The sequence below is a fragment of the Drosophila arizonae genome, chromosome 2 (genome assembly GCF_054131065.1).
Source record: "Drosophila arizonae isolate 15081-1271.41 chromosome 2, UAZ_ARI_1.0, whole genome shotgun sequence".
NCBI lineage: Eukaryota > Metazoa > Arthropoda > Insecta > Diptera > Drosophilidae > Drosophila > Drosophila arizonae.
Genome location: NC_142922.1, coordinates 34,126,886 through 34,145,786, shown reverse-complemented (window position 1 = coordinate 34,145,786; position 18,901 = coordinate 34,126,886). Strand labels below are relative to the sequence as shown.

The 18,901-nt window shown below is 35.8% G+C and overlaps 1 protein-coding gene across 3 annotated transcripts; it reads right to left on the bottom strand.

Moving 5' to 3' along the window:
• Positions 1-912: 912 nt before the first annotated feature.
• On the bottom strand, positions 913-14,879 carry l(3)80Fj (lethal (3) 80Fj). 3 transcript variants are annotated; one of them, XM_089462840.1, is made up of 5 exons: positions 14,736-14,879; positions 14,584-14,686; positions 8,908-9,872; positions 7,916-8,026; positions 1,620-1,818 (listed from the first exon to the last, which is right to left on the bottom strand). In XM_089462840.1, the coding sequence occupies exons 1-5, from the start codon at positions 14,817-14,819 to the stop codon at positions 1,759-1,761; spliced, it is 1,323 nt and encodes a 440-aa protein (XP_089318966.1). In that variant the 5' UTR covers positions 14,820-14,879; the 3' UTR covers positions 1,620-1,758. The 3 variants fall into 3 exon arrangements, with proteins under 3 accessions (XP_089318962.1, XP_089318966.1, XP_089318968.1); XM_089462836.1 differs by having other exon boundaries at positions 913-8,026; XM_089462842.1 differs by lacking the exon at positions 7,916-8,026.
• Between the last annotated feature and the right edge of the window lie 4,022 nt (positions 14,880-18,901).

Here is an 18,901-nt window from a genome sequence, read left to right as displayed (position 1 = left end):
TGACCCATTTAAAAAAAAAACTAGTAAGAAAGCTCTAGTCGGGACTGTGCGACTACGAGATTCCCTGAACCCTTCGAGCAACTGATATTTCAATATTTATTCGCACATGCACACACACACTTCTTCATGAAACTTTCAGATTATGATTATAACATGGATATGCATGCATTTGCCAAAGCAAAAGTCTCTGGTAATGAAATACGACTTTTACAAAGGTGATGGTGAGGGGGTAAATTAGGGGTGAGGGGGTAAGTTTTGGCCAAAATCGAATTTCCAAAAAATAACATATAAATCTACATTAAAAATTTGGCGACTCTAGCTTTAAAGATGTACGAGATATAAATTTTTTACTGTCTTTCGATAATGTTTTTAATCGATAACAAAATAAGGGGGCATTTGAAGCAAACTCGATATGCGCGAGGTATACACGGACCTAGGAAAAAAAATTTCATGTCTCTAGCTCTTATATCTTCGGAAATCGACGCGCTCAAACATGCGGACAGATGAACAGACGGACGGACGGACAGACAGACATAGCTAAATCGATTTAGCTCGTCGCCCTGATCACGAATATATATACTTTGTGGGGTCTGCCACGCCTCCTTCTGCCTGTTACATACATTTCAACAAAACCATTATACCCAGATTTCCCATTGAAAAGGGTTTCAGGGTATAAAAAGTCGTACATTTTTCTTACAAATCTCAGTTAGTCGAAGAATGAAGTTACAAAGCGTGATATAGGTGACGGATGCATGGAATCACTATATCGAATACCTCTCCAGGCTCCTTTTGAAATTATACTTTGCGCGTTTGCCAACTGTCGTATGCAGAATTATTGGGGATTTAATTTGTTGATGAACCCAATATATTTTTTCTTCCGTACCTTATGCCATTTTCAATAAAACTATGAAATGTATTTTAAAATCCTTTATTATGGTAAATTTTATATACATTCTCGAAATATATAAGTTTATTTAAATATACAAAAAATAGTATTTGATTCGCTTTTGGTTGGCTGTTCTTTACACAACTGATTCGGTGCAAGTACAAAATTTTGTGAAAAATCTGTAGAGTTGTAAGAAATTTGAAGTAAAAAAATTATAACTAAATAAATACAATTCTCAAATATAAACTATTTTATTTTAATTTATTAAATGACAATTATAATTATACAAATTTTACTTCCGAACAAAATTTTTTTTTTACTTTATAATAATAATCAGGTTTGTAATGTATCATCTAAATCTTCTTCCCTTACTACTGCATGAGCTGCGACTCTTTTTAGAACTTTTGTTACCACATCATTCAAAGAATCTATTGCCCCTGTTTCTAAGACATCACATGTTTTCTTTAACATTGTTTCATCTGATCTTAGTCTTAATATAGATATAAGGGCTAATTCTGAGTTGGACTTAACATAGCCATTTTTTTCTTTAGTACCATTTACTAATGTTGGAACTAACACTTTCAATACGTCAACATGTATTTGATCAGGAGAAAGATTTTTTGAAAGGTGGATGCAACTCTTTGCAACTAGCTGTTTTACGTCATTACTGCTATGGTTCATTGCTCTACCTAGTGCCACTATTACACTGTTTGGAGGATCTTCTCTTTCAATTAGTTTGTATTCTAAAAGATAAGTGGCAGCTCTAACCGCATTACAAGCAATAGGTACTTTTTCGGATATTATGTTTAACAATATGTTGTCAATTACTCTTTCATAAACGTTCTCTGTTAATATTTTATTAGGACATTCTTTTAAAGCGACAAAGAGAATAATTGTATATCCATGTTTAATAAATGAATCATCAGAATTATCTGTAAGTAGGCAATTATTTAATAAATCAGAAACTTGAACTGATGGCATATATTTTAACATAGCACCTAAGCAACCACAAACTGCATTTCTAGTATTATCTTCTTGATGCCCAATAAGACTGATTAACGTGCAAAAAATTTGTTTCTTAATTTGCTCAGACATTTTTTCTCCTGATGGACTAATAATGCTACGGAGTGCATGCAACATTGTTTCTCTAACAGCAGAATCGTCGGAACTTTTTATACCATTGTGAATTTCGATGAACAATGGATCAGCCCTAGAATGAATAGCCACTAATTCTGATAATGCTTTACCCGCTTTCATTCGAACATTTCTATTTTGATCATGTAACGCTTTCAAGAAAGTGGTTTGAAGTTGTGGTAAAAATTGCTTTAGTATAACTCCAACTTTGTGGAGTAAAATTGCTAGTGTCTCCAATACAGCGGCTTTAACACCAGAGTTGAATCGATCTCCTAAAATTCGAATTAATGGACCAGTTATATGAACAACGGAGGGTTGTAAGGACTTCGCGCTGGTTAAAAATATAACTTCACCAAGCCCTTGTGCTGCATTTTCTTTCTCTTCTGGTAACCCATTCAAAATAGCTTCCCGAAAAACTGGCAATAAAGGTGTTATTCCCTTTGGAAGGCAAAAACCTGGCAATTCTGCTTCCTTTAGCTCACTAGCAGCAAACCTTACTGCTTGGCGAAGATCTGATACGTAACCAATTTGATCAGTAGGACTTAATCCTTTTATTACAGCATTTAAAGCTTCCCAAGCGTTTTGTATTATAACTTTATCTGCGTCTGCCATTAAACGAAGCAAGCAACGAAGTAGTTGAGGAATATATTGAGAATAATCCCCGGGTGAATGAATGCAAAAAGCAGAAAGTAAGCTAGCTGATGATTTACGAGTACACACGTTTTCCGACTTTGCCGACATCATGAGTGTATCCATAATAGTTCGTACTCCAACTTCATCCGTCACTGACAAAATTACTGTTTGGCAGTACTCCAGCTCCTGTATTTCATTAGCTGACCCATAGGATTCAGACAATGTTTCTAACAAAGCGGATAAAATTTTTGGTAGATATTTTGTTAAAGCATCACCAGCCACAGAAACTAATATGGATAAGGCTTTTGTGTTTACTGGTTGGGCCGTTAGCTGCGGAACCAGAAAAGGCAAGACAACTCGGGATTTTATAGACATTACTTGACGCAACCCATCTAATGTATTTTCAGCAATCAAAGGATCTGGATCGGAAAGCCTTTCTAACATATATGGAAGTATGTCATCAAGTGCTCTTGATCCTACAGTACTATGTAACGAATCAAAAGTCTTTGCAGCTGCTACTCGAACTTCAGGTAAAGGATCTGTTAAAGCTTTACGTACGGTGGGAACTAAACTGTTAACAAAAGTAAGAACCATTTCCTTTGACGTTGATGCCATTATTTCCGACAAGCCGATGCAAACACCTTGTCTTTGATCTGGATACTCTGAATTAAGTCCACTTTCTAGTATAGGAATTATTTCAGGTAAAACTCGTTCACCAAGTTTTCGTACTAGATCTCCTAAAGTTCTCGCGGCGACTTGCCGCTTATCATAGCTTGTACTTGCTAAGCAACCTAACAACAATCCAAATAATGTTGGCAATATTTCCCTTAATGTCCTGGGAGTGTTTGTAACAACTATTTTCCAAACATGAAGTGCTGATTGACGGACCATTAACGATACGTCACTGCGACCCATATAAAGACCAGACAAAACTCTGTTACGTCGTTCATCACCTAAGAAACGAATTATTGCAGTATGGGACTGTTCTGTACCAAAATTATCATCCTCACTTGCTGTTTCAGTAGTCATTTTTCCAGATACGCCTGATATGCGATACAATAAGTCTCCGAGTAGTTGAACCGAGCTATATCTTATTCGCCAGTTCTCGTCAAATAAACCCTTTTCTAACTCGGGTAACAAAAGCGCAACAGCAGTTTCTGCATATAAATTTACTATTCGCTGTCCAGCTCTTAGAGCAGTGTCGCGTACATATTCACTTTCATCTGCCAACGCCTTAAGAATAGGATTAATTATTTGGCCAATATATGGTGTAAATTCTTCTGGAAAAGCACCTGGCATATATATAAACATCATTATATATCCATCTTTAACATGAGGAGCAATATCAGTTCGTTCTGCAGTAGAAATTATTTCTGGCATAAGTTTATGCATTTTTTCTACACCTAGTCCTCCAACAACTTCAGAAAGGCCTTGAGCTGCGCCACTACGGTCGACACTGCTAGACTCTGATGTTAGAGTTTGCATCAACCATGGAAGTAGGTCCTCAAAGGAGGTTTCACCCATGCCCTTAACCATTGCTCCAAGAGCACGAGCAGATACTGCTCTAACTTCCGGAACAGGATCGAGTAATGAAGATTTCAAGCCAGGAATTATGCTTGGAAGGTATGGTGTCAAATCTTTTTGATCCGTAAGTGAATACATATTTCCGATAATTTGGGCAGCCATTTTTCTTGTTTCTGTAGATCGATCCATAAACGCTCTTTGAACTACTGGCATAATTAGAGCTAAAGAAGGGGCATCAATAAAATGAATAAATTTAGTTTTCAATAAACTTTGGAGACACGCGGATGTATTATTAGAAGGATCCTCTAATGCTCTTAATAAAACAGGAACAATAGCCTGAATTTCTGGATTTTTAATAACGGATCCTATTACCTTAAGAGCATCTGCTCCAGCCTCTTGTACTTTTGTATGGGAATCACCAAGAACTTCTATTAATTTTGGAACAATACTAGGCAAACAAGACGACAACTGTTTAGGAGCACAGAAAGCCATAGCACCTAATAACTCAACAGAAGCTGTTTTTGTTCTCCAGGAATCTTCATCTAAAGCTTGCAATAACGATGGTAGTACCAATTTAACTCCATGAGCAGAAAGCTTCCCCATAACAACTTTGGCAGTATCATCTGCAGCTTGTCGAACATATTGGGAAGAATCTCCAAAACACTGTAATAAATGAGGTAATACATGGACTATATATGGTTCAAATAAGCGACCAAGAGTAGTACATAAAATTTCAAACGCGAATAGAGCACCTTCACGACATCTGTAATTTTTTTTGTCTTGTATATACGATGTTAATTTTGACATTATGTCCAACTGCTTAAGAGACAAAATTCCAAGTCCTTTTACAATACCAGCTATCCCATACGCAGCACCCCTTCTTTCTCCGTATTTATCAGATTTAGCCAATGAATGCAATAGTTTTTTGACCATGGCCGGAGCTTCGTCTTTAACAGACGGCATTAAATGTGGTAGACAATTGGACACTGCTTCTTGAACTTGTTGGGAAGGAGTAGACAATGCAGTTATTAGTCGTTTGACTATGGGATCAATCCTATCGTCTTCTTTTTCCAAATGCCTAGCCAAAGAACCCATAAGTATTACAACAGCTTGACGTATATTATCGTAACTTTGCGACTTCGGTGCTTTATCAAGAAACTCTTCAAAAACTGGTAGTAAGCTTACAATTGTATCCTTTCCATGTAAGTCTACTACCCTCAAAGCAGCAGCTAACATTTCTTTATGGACAATGTCCTCTCGGTCACCGAGGCCATTGGATACCATAAATTGCATTAAGTAATTTATATCTTCAATAGATAAAAATTGTGCAATTTGAGATATTGCTATTGCGACACCTCTTCTAGGTTTCCATTGATCTGATGCAGGTTCAATTTCTCGGTCGAACTTATCAAGTTTTGGAGGGATTAAAGTAAGTTTTTCATTGTAAATATCTAACATTTTCAATAATCCATATTTTATTAATTTGTCATTATTTGTGATTATTGGTATTAATGACTCGGCCGATGCTTTTTGTATACAGAGTTCTGAATGTGTGATATCACAAATAATATCGTCAAACTCAGGATAGGAAAAGTTTGTAGAGACCCAAATTTCGGCAGCAAGCTGTCGTACATCCGACGTAATATCAAATTTCGCTATCCACAATCTCGACATTATTTGTTTTTTCAAATCAACATTATTTTCCGCATAAGCAATTATTGGGTTAATCATTATTTTAATTGCGCGTAAGGCTACATCTCTTATAGTATCGTTTTTATTTTGCAAGCTATCCAAAAGTAATTGAATTGTATCATTATCTGGTGTAGAATTAAAATTTTCTCCAGATGAAATACCAGCTACTTCTAAGAGAGCACTTACAGCTTGAGTTTGAATATGCGTAGAATGGTTTTGCATCAAATACAGTAACATGCGAAACATACCTAGTCTGGGCAAGTAGTTCGGATGGTCACTTTTAACGTGGATTTCGACCAATTTTATACATATTAATATCAGATCTTCATTGGTGTTGTTATTGAAGTAAGTGATTGCACGTTTAAGAAACTCAAAAGCATATGAAAAAGACTGTGAGTCCAAAATGTTTGAGTTTGTAATTACATGATTTTTTAGATCGGATATTATATCTACAATACACTCATTTATATTTTGGACATTCCATTCATCCTTTAAAGTGCATGATGGTTTCTGAAGTCTGATAGTTGCAATGGAAATAGATCGACCCAATTCAGAATTATTTTTAAAACACATTTTATGTAAAAAGTAGTAAAGATCTGTTAAAGGTTCAGCACATAAAGGGCTTTGAGAGGCACATAAAATATCATCCAATAAGGTATAAAAATATAACGAAATGTATTTTTCATTTCCAGCACAGGAAGCTTTTAACAAACTTATTACAGACATCAATTTCTCATACATGCCTCGAACTCGTAGCTTAATACGCAATTCCTTCTCTGTTTGGTTTTTGATTAATTCCTGTTGTTTCTGAGTTAATTTTATAGTCTTCGATTTACCTTCTTTTTGGCGTTTTTCGTCAATTTCACGACGAAGTTGAATTTCTTCTAACTGTTCTTTATAGCTGTAAACTTTATTTTCTCGTTTAACACCAATAGTCTTATATTGAGAATCAGCATGTGGTATTACACTTTTATCATACAATTCTCCTTCTGGTGTCATAAAGATAAAAAATTCTTCATTACTTACGGAGAAATTGCTGTCAGCTTTCAGAAAGATTTTTACGTGATTTATTATAGGGGGCACTATTATTTGTGGGTTAATTCGAACTATTGATGATATAATATTTTCGTAAACTGGAGATATTTTAAAATTATCTATATACTTTTCAATAATTTGCTTGTCATTATTTTTAATAAAGATTTCCGGGTTCAAAGCGAAGCTGTTCTGAATTGTTTTTTCCCAAAACAATGGGCTTTGGGATAATATGGTTGGATAATTAGCAATTTCTAAAAGAGACAATGTTAACTCAAGTGAATCTTCGTATGACACATTTTGTAACTCAAATAATACTTCTAACGCATCTACATATGCTTGAGCACCAGCACTGTCGTTACTACTGTCTAATTCATTTGGATATTTTATAGAATTTATAAGTTTACTATACTCTTTAAGAGCAAGTTTAACAAAATCTACGCCATCAGAACTTTTTGTGATTTCTTTAATTTGACCTATAGTATAAGTTCTCACTTTAGGTATACAACAACATAAATTATTAAGTAATGCTTTATGCAATAATTCTCTTGGACCTTTCACCTGGTTAAAATATGATTTAAATAAAACCTTTGCTATAAATGAAATGTGGCACAAAGTTTCTGCAGATGCTGAAGCTAATAGTTTATCATTAAAGAAATGTAGTTTATTCATATCAAATAGTGAATTCCAAAAGAATGAATATAATTCAGATGGTTTTTCTAATATGAGCAAAAGACAGGCAATACATGCAGCTTCTGATATGTTAGATAACTGAGAGGACTGTAGCAATGCTTTTGAATATAACGAATATAATATGGGAACTATATTGTCCGTATTTTTAACGTCAGCATTTTGTATTGATGAAAGCAACCATTCAAGATAACTTTGTCGAATAGTTTGAGTTGTGTTTTTATGTTCAATTCCGTTTTTAAAAATTCTTATAATTTCTGTGGGTACCTCATCCTTAAACCTACCGCACCACAACGCAAACATTTCTAGTGTACAGCATATCACCTTTTCCTGGGATTCAGTATCAAGCGCCTTTCTAAATAGATCGACAGCACAATTTAATGTTTCGGGTAAATCGTTAGAGTATACGGCGTTAAAGCTTAAATAACCAGCTCCCTGTAATTAGAAAAGTGGGTTTTGTTAAAATAATAAATACGTTTTAGTCGAGTGTTTACAACTGCAACGTACTCATTTATTGCCTAATCATTATTCAATCTCGCGACTGAACTATCGCATTAGAGAGCAAGATATTCTTTGGTTTTGTTTATAATTTAAACAATATTAAAAAATTTTAGTTAAAATATAGCTTAAATAAGTTTTACCGTTGTACATTTGGAAAGTTGATATAATTAGACTTTTCGAATAGTTTTGGTTTGGTACCTTATCGAAGATGGAAGATTGACAACTGCATTTTGTTTTACTTTACCAAAAGCCAATGCCAAAATTGGTTTTCAAAGAAAACAATTTAAAGGCATTGGTGCATGCAAATCGTCGAAAAGCAACTCGTTCACAAGCACATGAAAACGTCTACGATTAATGGCGTGGAATTAACCTCTTCCGGAGCAGAATATGTAATTTTATAAACCATTTTGAGACTGCTCGACTACGAGATCCCCAGAGTCCTTCAAGTAACTGTTAATTCAATAATTCTTCTCGTCTTTCCGCTTACACAAGAAATAACTACGGACATACATACGCTTGCACGCACGCTTGCAACTATTTTCATGAAATTTCAAGATCGTGATTATAACATTATTGCACGTATTTTCCAAAGCATAAGTATCTATAGTATAAGTATAAATAAAAAAGAGCTAATATGCCAATAAACCCACGCTTCTTTTCTTTGTACCCAAGAAACGAGACGAGCTAACTGCGAGAAATTTCTATAGCCTATATATTAGAGGCTCTGAGATTGACGAGTTGATTCATATCTAATCAGCTACATTTTTTCAAATCCCTTTCAGTTTGGTTTTAAATATTGGGGATTATATAATTACCTGCAATAATTTTATCCTATGCTCCACAACATTTATTTTTCCATCAGATCCATTTAAAATAGAGAAAATAAGTTCCAATAACTTTTTTATGATTTTACTATCTGAGCATTTTTGTGATAGACTTTTTAGAGATTGTAAGGATTCACTTCGAGCAACTTCTCCTTTACTGTATAAATTCTTAATTAAGACTGTGGCAATTTGATACGCGTAAGGGCTACAATCAATGTTAAGAAGATTACAAATCAACCCAACGCTCTCTAATGTATTTTCGGGACTTCGAAGCATTGACTTTTGTAAATCGTTATATATGTACTGCGAAAATTCGGAGCTATTCAGTGTTGATAATAATGGCTGACATGCAATTATTAATGTCTTTTCTGGTTTCGACTTGCACAATATCATACTTTTCACGAAGTATTGTATAGTCTGCATTTTATAAATTTTTAGTATATTCAACTGATTGTGTTCAGTTTCAAACCGTATCATTGTCATTATCATTATTGTAATGCTTGAAGTTGCTTCCATTTGATATAATGAAGTCATCGTATCATTAAAAATATTATTATTCTCCCATAAATCATATAATATTTTTGTGGCTGTTTCTGTGACACGGGTATTTTGGGCAAGAAAAGTTGTTTGGTACAATATCGATTGGTACTCAAATAACCTCAACTTTTCTGTTTTATAAATATTTGATTCTCTATTTGCATTTTTTAAGAGCAAGGAAATCCATCCCAAGGCAACTACTGCAGTTCGGCAGGATTTATGAGCCGGTGTTAGGGGTAATTCCTTTACCAAAAGCGTTTTGAAAACAGCTAGCATATGTTCTATAGTTAAATCATGATGATAAGTTGTTAGGTCACAAAGCAACTTTCGAACTAGCAGCTGGGACGGTGCATCTTTATATTTTGATATCGTTGTTCCAATAACTTTACATATACCTCGAATGATGGCCGAGTTCACACCTAAAATTAGAATTAAATAAATAATTGATATGCATGAATTTTATAATATTGCCTTTCAACTGTTTTCTGATTTATTAATTCTACTGATATCTTAATAATTATTGGGACATGCACATATACAGGCATACGCACGCACGCACGCATAAACATGCATTGGCTGTACTGTTGGCTTGCTATGGGAACTTGGTTTTTTAATCCCTTTTTCTGTAAATGGAATTTTTCATAAAATTTTCAGATCATTGAAATGTGCCAAAACACAAGTTTCTAGCATTTGGTATACACAAATTTTTGGGGAAGAGATTGTGTTTAGGGGCAAACAAACAAACAAGTAAGAAAGCTCTGGCCGAGTGTGCTCGACTACGAGATCCCCTTAACCCTTCGATCAATAGCTATTTCAATAATTTTTCGCGTCTTTCTGCTTACACAAGAAACACGCACACACACACACGCATACACACACATGCATACACACACACACGCATACACAGACACATACACATAAACATAAACATAAACACGCATGGGCTGCAGTGTGCGCTTAATATGAGAACTGAAATGTTCAATAACTTTTCTTATGGATGTACATCCTTCATGAAAAATCAGATTATGATTATAACCTAAATATGCATGCATTTGCCAAAGCACAAGTCTCTAGTATATGAAATACGCCTTTTACAAAGGTGAGGGTGAGGGTGTAGATATAATGGTGGCGGGAAATCAGGGTATAATGGTTTTTGTGAAATGTATGTAACAGGGAGAAGCAGGCGTGGCAGACCCCAGAAAGTATATATATTCTTGATCAGGGCGACGAGCTGAGTTAATTTGGCCCTGTCCGTCTGTCTGTCTGTCCGTATGTTTGAATGCGTCGATTTCCGAAGATATAAGAGCTAGAGACTTGAATTTTTTTTTAAACGACCGTATATACAGCGCGGATGTCGAGTTTGCTTTTAAAATTCGATAAATCATCCCGTTATGTTTTTATCGAATAAAAACATTCAAGCTCAAGGCAGATGCCACTACAGCTAATTGTGAATGATTTTTCATTTTTTTAAATTTCTCAAATATTTAATATAATATGAGATCATATGCTGAAAATTTTATTTAATTCCATTCAGTCAGAAATTAATTAAAAATCAGCAAATATTTGGCCAATTAACAAACGCACGTGCAGCAGCTATAACAGCATCGTATGCGTGTGCACACATACATTCAAACTTCTTCTGAAACATTCTTTGAATCACATCAGCTGTTAGTTTGGTTTAGTTTTGGTAGATGGCTCTGCAGCAGTGAATCTATTTGAGTTTTGCCAGCGCAGCTTCCAAAAGTGAGGTGGCGTAGTGTGTTAGCGGCATATCGAATTGACAAGTCGCGGTTCGAATCCCGAGCGGTGCAACTTATGTTAATTTTTTTAATTGGTTCAAAATATTTTTATATTTTACTAAGTGAGTTTTGTATTTCATTTATATTTTTAAATATATAATATTTTTAAATTTTACCCATAGTAAATGGGTATTTTTATTAGTTGGGTTCAGGGTAGTATCTAGTCGAGCTTTCTCGACTAGAGTTTTCTTACTTGTTAATGATAAACTCAATAACCGCGCTATATATACACACACACACGCACGCACACACACTTACACGCTTACACACACACATATATATACAAAAACATTTGCACACACACGTACACAGACACATACACACACATACACACCCACGCATAAAGCTGCAGTGTGCACTTATTATGAGAAATTAATTGTTTAATAACTTTTTTTGTGGACATACGATCTTCATGATCGTTATTATAACAATAATGTGCGTGCACTTGCCAAAGCACAAGTCTCTAGTATTTGAAATATGCTTTTTACAAATATGTTGGTGAGGGGGTGGATATAGAGGTGGAGGTAAATTTTAACAAAAAGCGAAATTGTATAAATTGCATATAAGCATACATTAAAAATTTGGAGACTCTAGCAATAAGGTGTAGAAGATATAATTTTCCAACTGGTTTTCGATAAGGTTTTTTATCGATAAAAAAAAGATTGGGATGAGTTATCGATTTTTAATGACAAACTCAATATCCGCGCTGTAAATACGGACATTAAAAAAAATAATTTGAAGTCTCTAGCTCTTATATCTTCTAAAATCGACGCGTTCATACGGACGGACAGACAGACGGACAGGGCTATATCAACTCAGCTCGTCACCCTGATCAAGAATATATAAACTTTGTGGGGTCTGCCACGCCTCCTTCTGCCTGTTACATACATTTCAACAAAACTATTATACCCTGATTTCCCATTGGGTTCAGGGTATAAAAAGCCAGATTTGACGGGGAAAAAGTGATTTGGCAGCACTGCATAGAACATAAAATAAACTATGCTAGCTTTAATATATAGTATAACCTCCCGTAGCATTTAAAACATGCTGGAGGCGTTTTTCATCGAATCGACCAGCTTTTCGAGGAATTCGATGGGTATTCTTTGCCACTCTTCTAAAATAGCAGCTTCCAGTTGTGCGCGGTATTTTGGACTGTTTTCTCACTTGGTTTTTTTAAGTAAGTCCACACATGTTCTATGGGGTTCAGATTGGGACTCTGGGGTAGTGTATCGATAACTCTGCTACAATTATAGAGCAGCCAGACCTCACATTATACTCCTTGTGCTTGGGATCATTATCTTGATAAAATTTGAAATTAGGATTATTGTTATTAATAAAGCTTAATTTTTCTGCACTTGGCTTTAAATAATTTTTCAAAATTTGGAGATATTGAGAAGCATTCATAGTGTCCTCTATAAACACCAGTTGTCCAACTACCCGGCGAGATATGCACCCCCCCAACCATTACAGAAAGCTTTCCAAATTTTATTGTTGGAATAATGTGGTTTTCTAATGCAGTTAATGCCTTACTCCACACTCTGGATGGACCATTTTTGCAATATAACATTATTTTGGACTCGTCACAAAATAAAACATTTTCCCAGTATTCTGCCGGCTGTCCAATCATTTTTACAGCGAAATTGAAGCGCTTCTCAATATCAATTGATGAAAGCAGCGGTTTCTTACGAGCAACTCTTGAAGAGTACCCATGTCGTAATATGGTACTCTTCAAGAGTTGCCTGTTACATATTATTAATATTAAAACAAAGCCATTATACCCTGATTTCCCATTGAAAATGGGTTCAGGGTATAATTAAATGGGACTTTATTTCATTTCATTATTTTTCTATTCTAAGCAAGAAGGCTCCAGTCGAGACTGCTCGCTAAGAGATACGCTGAACCCTCTAAGCTGATATTCTAATCATTCTGCACTTCTTCTATGCACACATACATACACATGCTTCCAGTCGGGCGTATAACAACGCGCTCTGCTAACTGCGCAGTAAGCAGCGACTGCGGTTGGGCTGCGCTGCAGTGTGAGCAACATTATAAGAATTTATTTGTTGAATAATTTAATTTCTAGACGTACAATCTTAAAGAAAACTTTCAGAACATTATCATAATCTTCAAATGTATGTACATTCCAAAGCACAAGTCTCTAGTACTTGAAATGCGTTGGGGCGAAGAGGGCGTGGTATCAAAAATCTGTAAATTACAAAATCTTTGTATCCATTAACTTTAGATACAACGAAGAAGACTCCAGGCCTAAAAGTGTTAAAATTAGGCTGAAAAAAAACTCATACGGACGGACAGACGGACGGACAAGGCTATATCGACTCAGCTCGTCGTGCTGATCAAGAATATATATACTTTGTGGGGTCTGCAATGACTCCATCTGCCCGTTACATACTTTTTCACAGAACCAATTTACCCTGATTTCCCATTTTTAATGGGTTCAGGCTATAAAAATAATATTTAAAGCTAAAGAACACTAAAATAACAGGCTTTCTCCATGTCACAGCTTATTTCGTGCACTTTGTTGCCCAAACATTCTTAAATCAATAATTGGTTTGGCGTAGTTTTTATTTAATCACCTCTTTTAAGAGTGATTCCAACGAGTTTAACAATTTTCGAGTAACTTCGCTGGAGTTTTTTGGCCATTCTTCCCATAGGGCCGTTTTGAGGTCATTTTTATTGGATACTGACCTTTTCCGCCACTCGCCTAGTGGATTGACCACATTTGGATAGTTCTAGATCAACCAGGACTGGACAATACCCGATTTATTTTTTGAGCCATTAACCCTAATCGCGTTCGCCCTTTTAGACTCGGCTTTCGGCACTTTGGAGCGAATTCTCCTTTAAAATGGGTATTAGTAATATATACTATGAAAACTAAGTTTCCAACTCCCGACGCCATGCAGGACCAACCAAGACACTGCCACCGCCATAGATCATAGTTCGTTTTGGGATGGAGATCGCTATTTGTTGGGCGCCAAACATTGCATTCAATCCGATCCATATACCATGTATATGCAGATAAGTCAAAATTTAATATATTTTCGTCGAATGGGATGCAATATTGACCAAATAAGTCAAACCAAGTACTAATTTAAGAATTTTTGGGCATTAAGTCATTAAAAGTGAAGTGCACGAAATAAGCTGTGACATGGAAAGCCAGGATTTGTTGGTTTTAAATATTATTTTTTTGAACAAAATAATACATAATGAATGACTGATAAATAAAAGTCCATTTAAATTTATTTTGGCTGTGAGCCACTGTACATACATATGTAATTATGTAGTAAGCCCGTTGCACATGTGGGATACTTACCGGGATTATCAAGAATGTCGCAAACGTTTTGAAATAGTGACAAACGTTCTTCAACAGCAGCATTCAAAACTCTATTAGGCAAATCACGTAGGGCACTTGATAACTAAAAAGAACAATTAAAATTTTGCTGACTAAATCATACTAATTGCTACCTTAGAAAGATCCATTTTTCTCAATATCAAACGTGTGGGTTTAATTTGCGATGGTAAATAACTAGAAATAATATCGACACCCATAATGTAATTTTTATATTTATCGATAGCAATAAAAAACTATCGATACTAACCAAAAGGTTTCATTTCACTTTTTATATCACCACTAACCAGAGAACACATAGACCGGACACGTACAGTGCTGCCGAATCAGCTATTTTGTAGCTAGATCCGGCTACTTTTTAAGGCCGATTGCTACATATATTTTCAAACAGTTATTAGCTACAAAACTGGCTATTTTCAAATATTAAATTTAGCTAAAATGCAAGCGAACTTATAACAAAATTCGCTTCGAAACTTTTTAAATGTAAATGATTTAAATATACTGAGCTTTGTGTAGAATTAATACTACAACTGAAGAATAGGTAAGCTTTCTAATATGCTATGCAAAATTCATGTCTTATCAGTTTTTATACCCTGACCCATTGACGCCATCATTTTGTAAAAAACGCATTTCAAGTACTAGAGACTTGTGCTTTGGAGTGTACACACATTTTAGTCATATGATCACGTTTTGAAAGTTACAATCACGTTACAATCTTAATGATTGTGTGTCCGCATAACATATGGATTACGCCGTATGGCAAATGTTGCTATGAGTATAGCGTTCCACCCAACTACCTTGAAAAGGCAAATTATAAAAGCGACAATGGTGAAAATTACGAGCTGGTGGTCATAGATGATATATTATCAGAATTAAATTAATAAAGTTGACATTTTATGAAAAAACAGCACTGTTTTCTTTGCTACTTTTTCAGCTACTTGGCTACTTCTAGCTACTTTCAGCCTTCGGTTTTGCTACTCTTGCTGAAAAAGTTTCGGTAACACTGGACACGTAGTGTTAAGCGTTTTGCGCACGTTTTTTCGAGCGTTAACACCACAGACAACTTCGTATTCGCTCGGCTCCTCACTTTTAGGTTTGGGTTACTAAAATATACGAAAGCACAATCATTTCGCTTCATGCGCTCGACCGAGATGGTCAAATGTTGAACAAAAGATCCCTCTATGCTTAATGTTTTCCTTGCTCTCTCTCTCTCTCTCGATGTTCTCTGCTCTCTCAAATGTGTATATGTATATATGCATGTGAGTCTCACATTGTGAGCACAAGCAGCAGCTCACGAAAATTGAAATTTCTTCGCAGCAAGAACCCATGCCTTCCCTTCTGTGTGAAGGGTATTCCTATTTTGGGTTTTATTTGAAGAATCGCGTTTATAGTTAAGTAGATGATTTTATTTCAATGATCGTGGGTTTGCCAATGAGAATGATTTTTTTTTTTTAGTGTAGTACCTGATTAATCCCAGTAGGCAAATTGGAATGCGATTTTCGGTCCCTTACACCTGCACATATACAGGTGAAATTTACCTTTTTAATAATAAGCATATATATGTCTGTACATACATACATATTGTTCATATGTACATACATATAGTGGCCAAATGGACACATTTTAAAGGGTGCATCAGTTAGATGTCATACAAATCATGCAATTAAAACAAGTAAGAAAGCTCTAGTCGAGACTGCTCGACTACGAGATCCCCTGAACCCTTGGAGCAATAGATATTTCAATAATTTTTCGCGTCTTTCAGCTTACACAAGAAGCACGCACACACACACGCACGTACGCACACACAGGCATACATACACACACACGCATTCACACACAAACGCATACACACACACATACACACATACATACACAAACACAAACACATACACACACATACACAAACATTTACATACATATACACACACAAGCATAAACACGCATGGGCGGCAGTGAGCGCTTACTATGAGAACTTAATTGCTTAATAACTTTTTTTGTGGACGTACGATCTTCACGAAACTTTCAGATTATGATTATAACATGAATATGCATGTAATTGCCAAAGCACAAGTCTCTAGTATTTGAAATACGCATTTTACAAAAGTGAGGGTGAGGGGGTGAATTTAAGGGTGGGGGGTAAATTTTAACAAAACCCGAAATTGTATAAATTGCATATAAGCATACATTAAAAATTTGGAGACCTAGCAATAAAGGTGTAGAAGATATAATTTTATAACTGGTTTTCGATAAGGTTTTTTATCGATAAAAAAAGATCGGGATGAGTTATCGATTTTTAATGATAAACTTGATATGCGCGCTGTAATTACGGACATTTGAAAAAAAAAATTGAAGTCTCTAGCTCTTATATCTTCTGAAATCGACGCGTTCATACATACGGACAGACGGACAGACAGACGGGCAGGGCCAAATCAACTCAGCTCGTCGCCCTGATCAAGAATATATATACTTTGTGGGGTCTGCCACGCCTCCTTCTCCCTGTTACATACATTTCAACAAAACCATTATACCCGGATTTCCCATTGAAAATGGGTTCAGGGTATACAAAAAAAAATTCCTTTAAAAGTAATGGAAAGTGCACTTGTTACTTTTTGTTAGTCAGCTTCTTAACTATAAACGCGATTCTTCAAATAAAACTCAAAATCGTTCACACCATTCTAAGTTGAGGGAGGCACACGCCAATGTTCATCTCCCATGCATACATACGTGCGTGTGTGTATGTGAGCAGCGCCTCCCATGCGTACACACAATCAAATGTATATACATACATACATATGTATGTGAGCACTACACAAGATCGACCAAATGCTAATGCTGGGCTTCAAAATTGCTACAGGCAGCCAGAGCTTCACACACAGGCATACAAATGTTTATAGTACATGTAGCGAGAGTGTGTGTACACGCTCATCGCGAAAACATTTTCTTTATGCGCACCAACGCTTTCATATTCATAAATAATAACGAAAATGCAAACATTTCGCATGAGCATGGCAAACGATTTGAAAATTTAGGTATACTCTTCACACAGAAGGGAAGAAACAGGAGTCTAACGCGACGAAATTTCAATTTTCGTGAGCTGCTGCTTGTGTTCACATGCATACATACATATACATATTTGAGAGAGCAGAGAGCAGAGAGAGAGAGAGCAAGAAAAAATTGAGCATAGTGGCTTCTTTTGTTCAATATTTGACCATCTCGGTCGAGCGCATGAAGCGAAATGATTGTGCTTTCGTATATTTTCGTAGCCCTCGTAAAACTGAAGAGCCGAGCAAATACAAAGTGGTCCGGGAGATAAGTCTCGAAAAAAAAGTGCAAAACGCTTTCCACTACTTGTCCGGTCTATGTGTTCTGTGGTTAGTAATCTCTACTCTGGTTGACAGCGTTTGGACTGTGAATAAGTCATCTGCAATCAGTATCGATCGACTGCAACGTTCTTACTTATTTTTAAACTAGTTTAAGGTTTTAAACATTGTTTAACCCCCCCCCCCCCCCCCCCCCCGAGAATAAAATTCCAAATTGTTAATATTGTTTTCGAAGTAATTTTATAACTTTTCAAAATTATAACAAACAAAATTAAGTAAAGAAAATATAAGATAACTTCAACATGATATCTATATTTTTGAAAGAAAATAACTTCAGTTTGACAAATTCAATTTGATAACTTAACCTATTAAATAATGTCAACAAGAATTGTGTAAGAATATTGTGTAAGAAAAAAAAAAACAATAACTTAAACTGGTGGATACTGACAAAAGGCGTAATAGGAAAATTAGTGAAGTCAAAATGTCGCATGCAAAGTTGAAGAAGCTGCTGGCCGAGACCAATACGGAACTGGGTCACGCCGTGAGACGTGCGAGCAATACGAAGTGGAGGTAAAACGCTTGCGTTAGCGCGTGGAGGATCGCAAAACAGACTCCGTAGCTATGGCTTGACGATGAAGCTGAGGAAAATTGCGATTGATACTTAAATTTCTTTATATAAGTTAACACACGCACACATACTCAACTGTTGGCAGCGCATGCTTTGACTGTTTTGCTTGCTGTAGGAAATTTCACATGCGCGCGCACAATAATTCTCAAACGGTTCTGACTCTGCCGTATTAGAGTGGTTGTTCCAGAGCGGAGAAAAGCGGTCTTACATGGCGTAGAAGTTAACCGTGATTACGAGCGAGGCTCGGTCACTAGGTTCGGTCGTTACACTTTCGGCTGAGTTGACCTTTGCGATTGTTCTTAGCGAATGCTCACACGAGCTAACAAAAAGATTG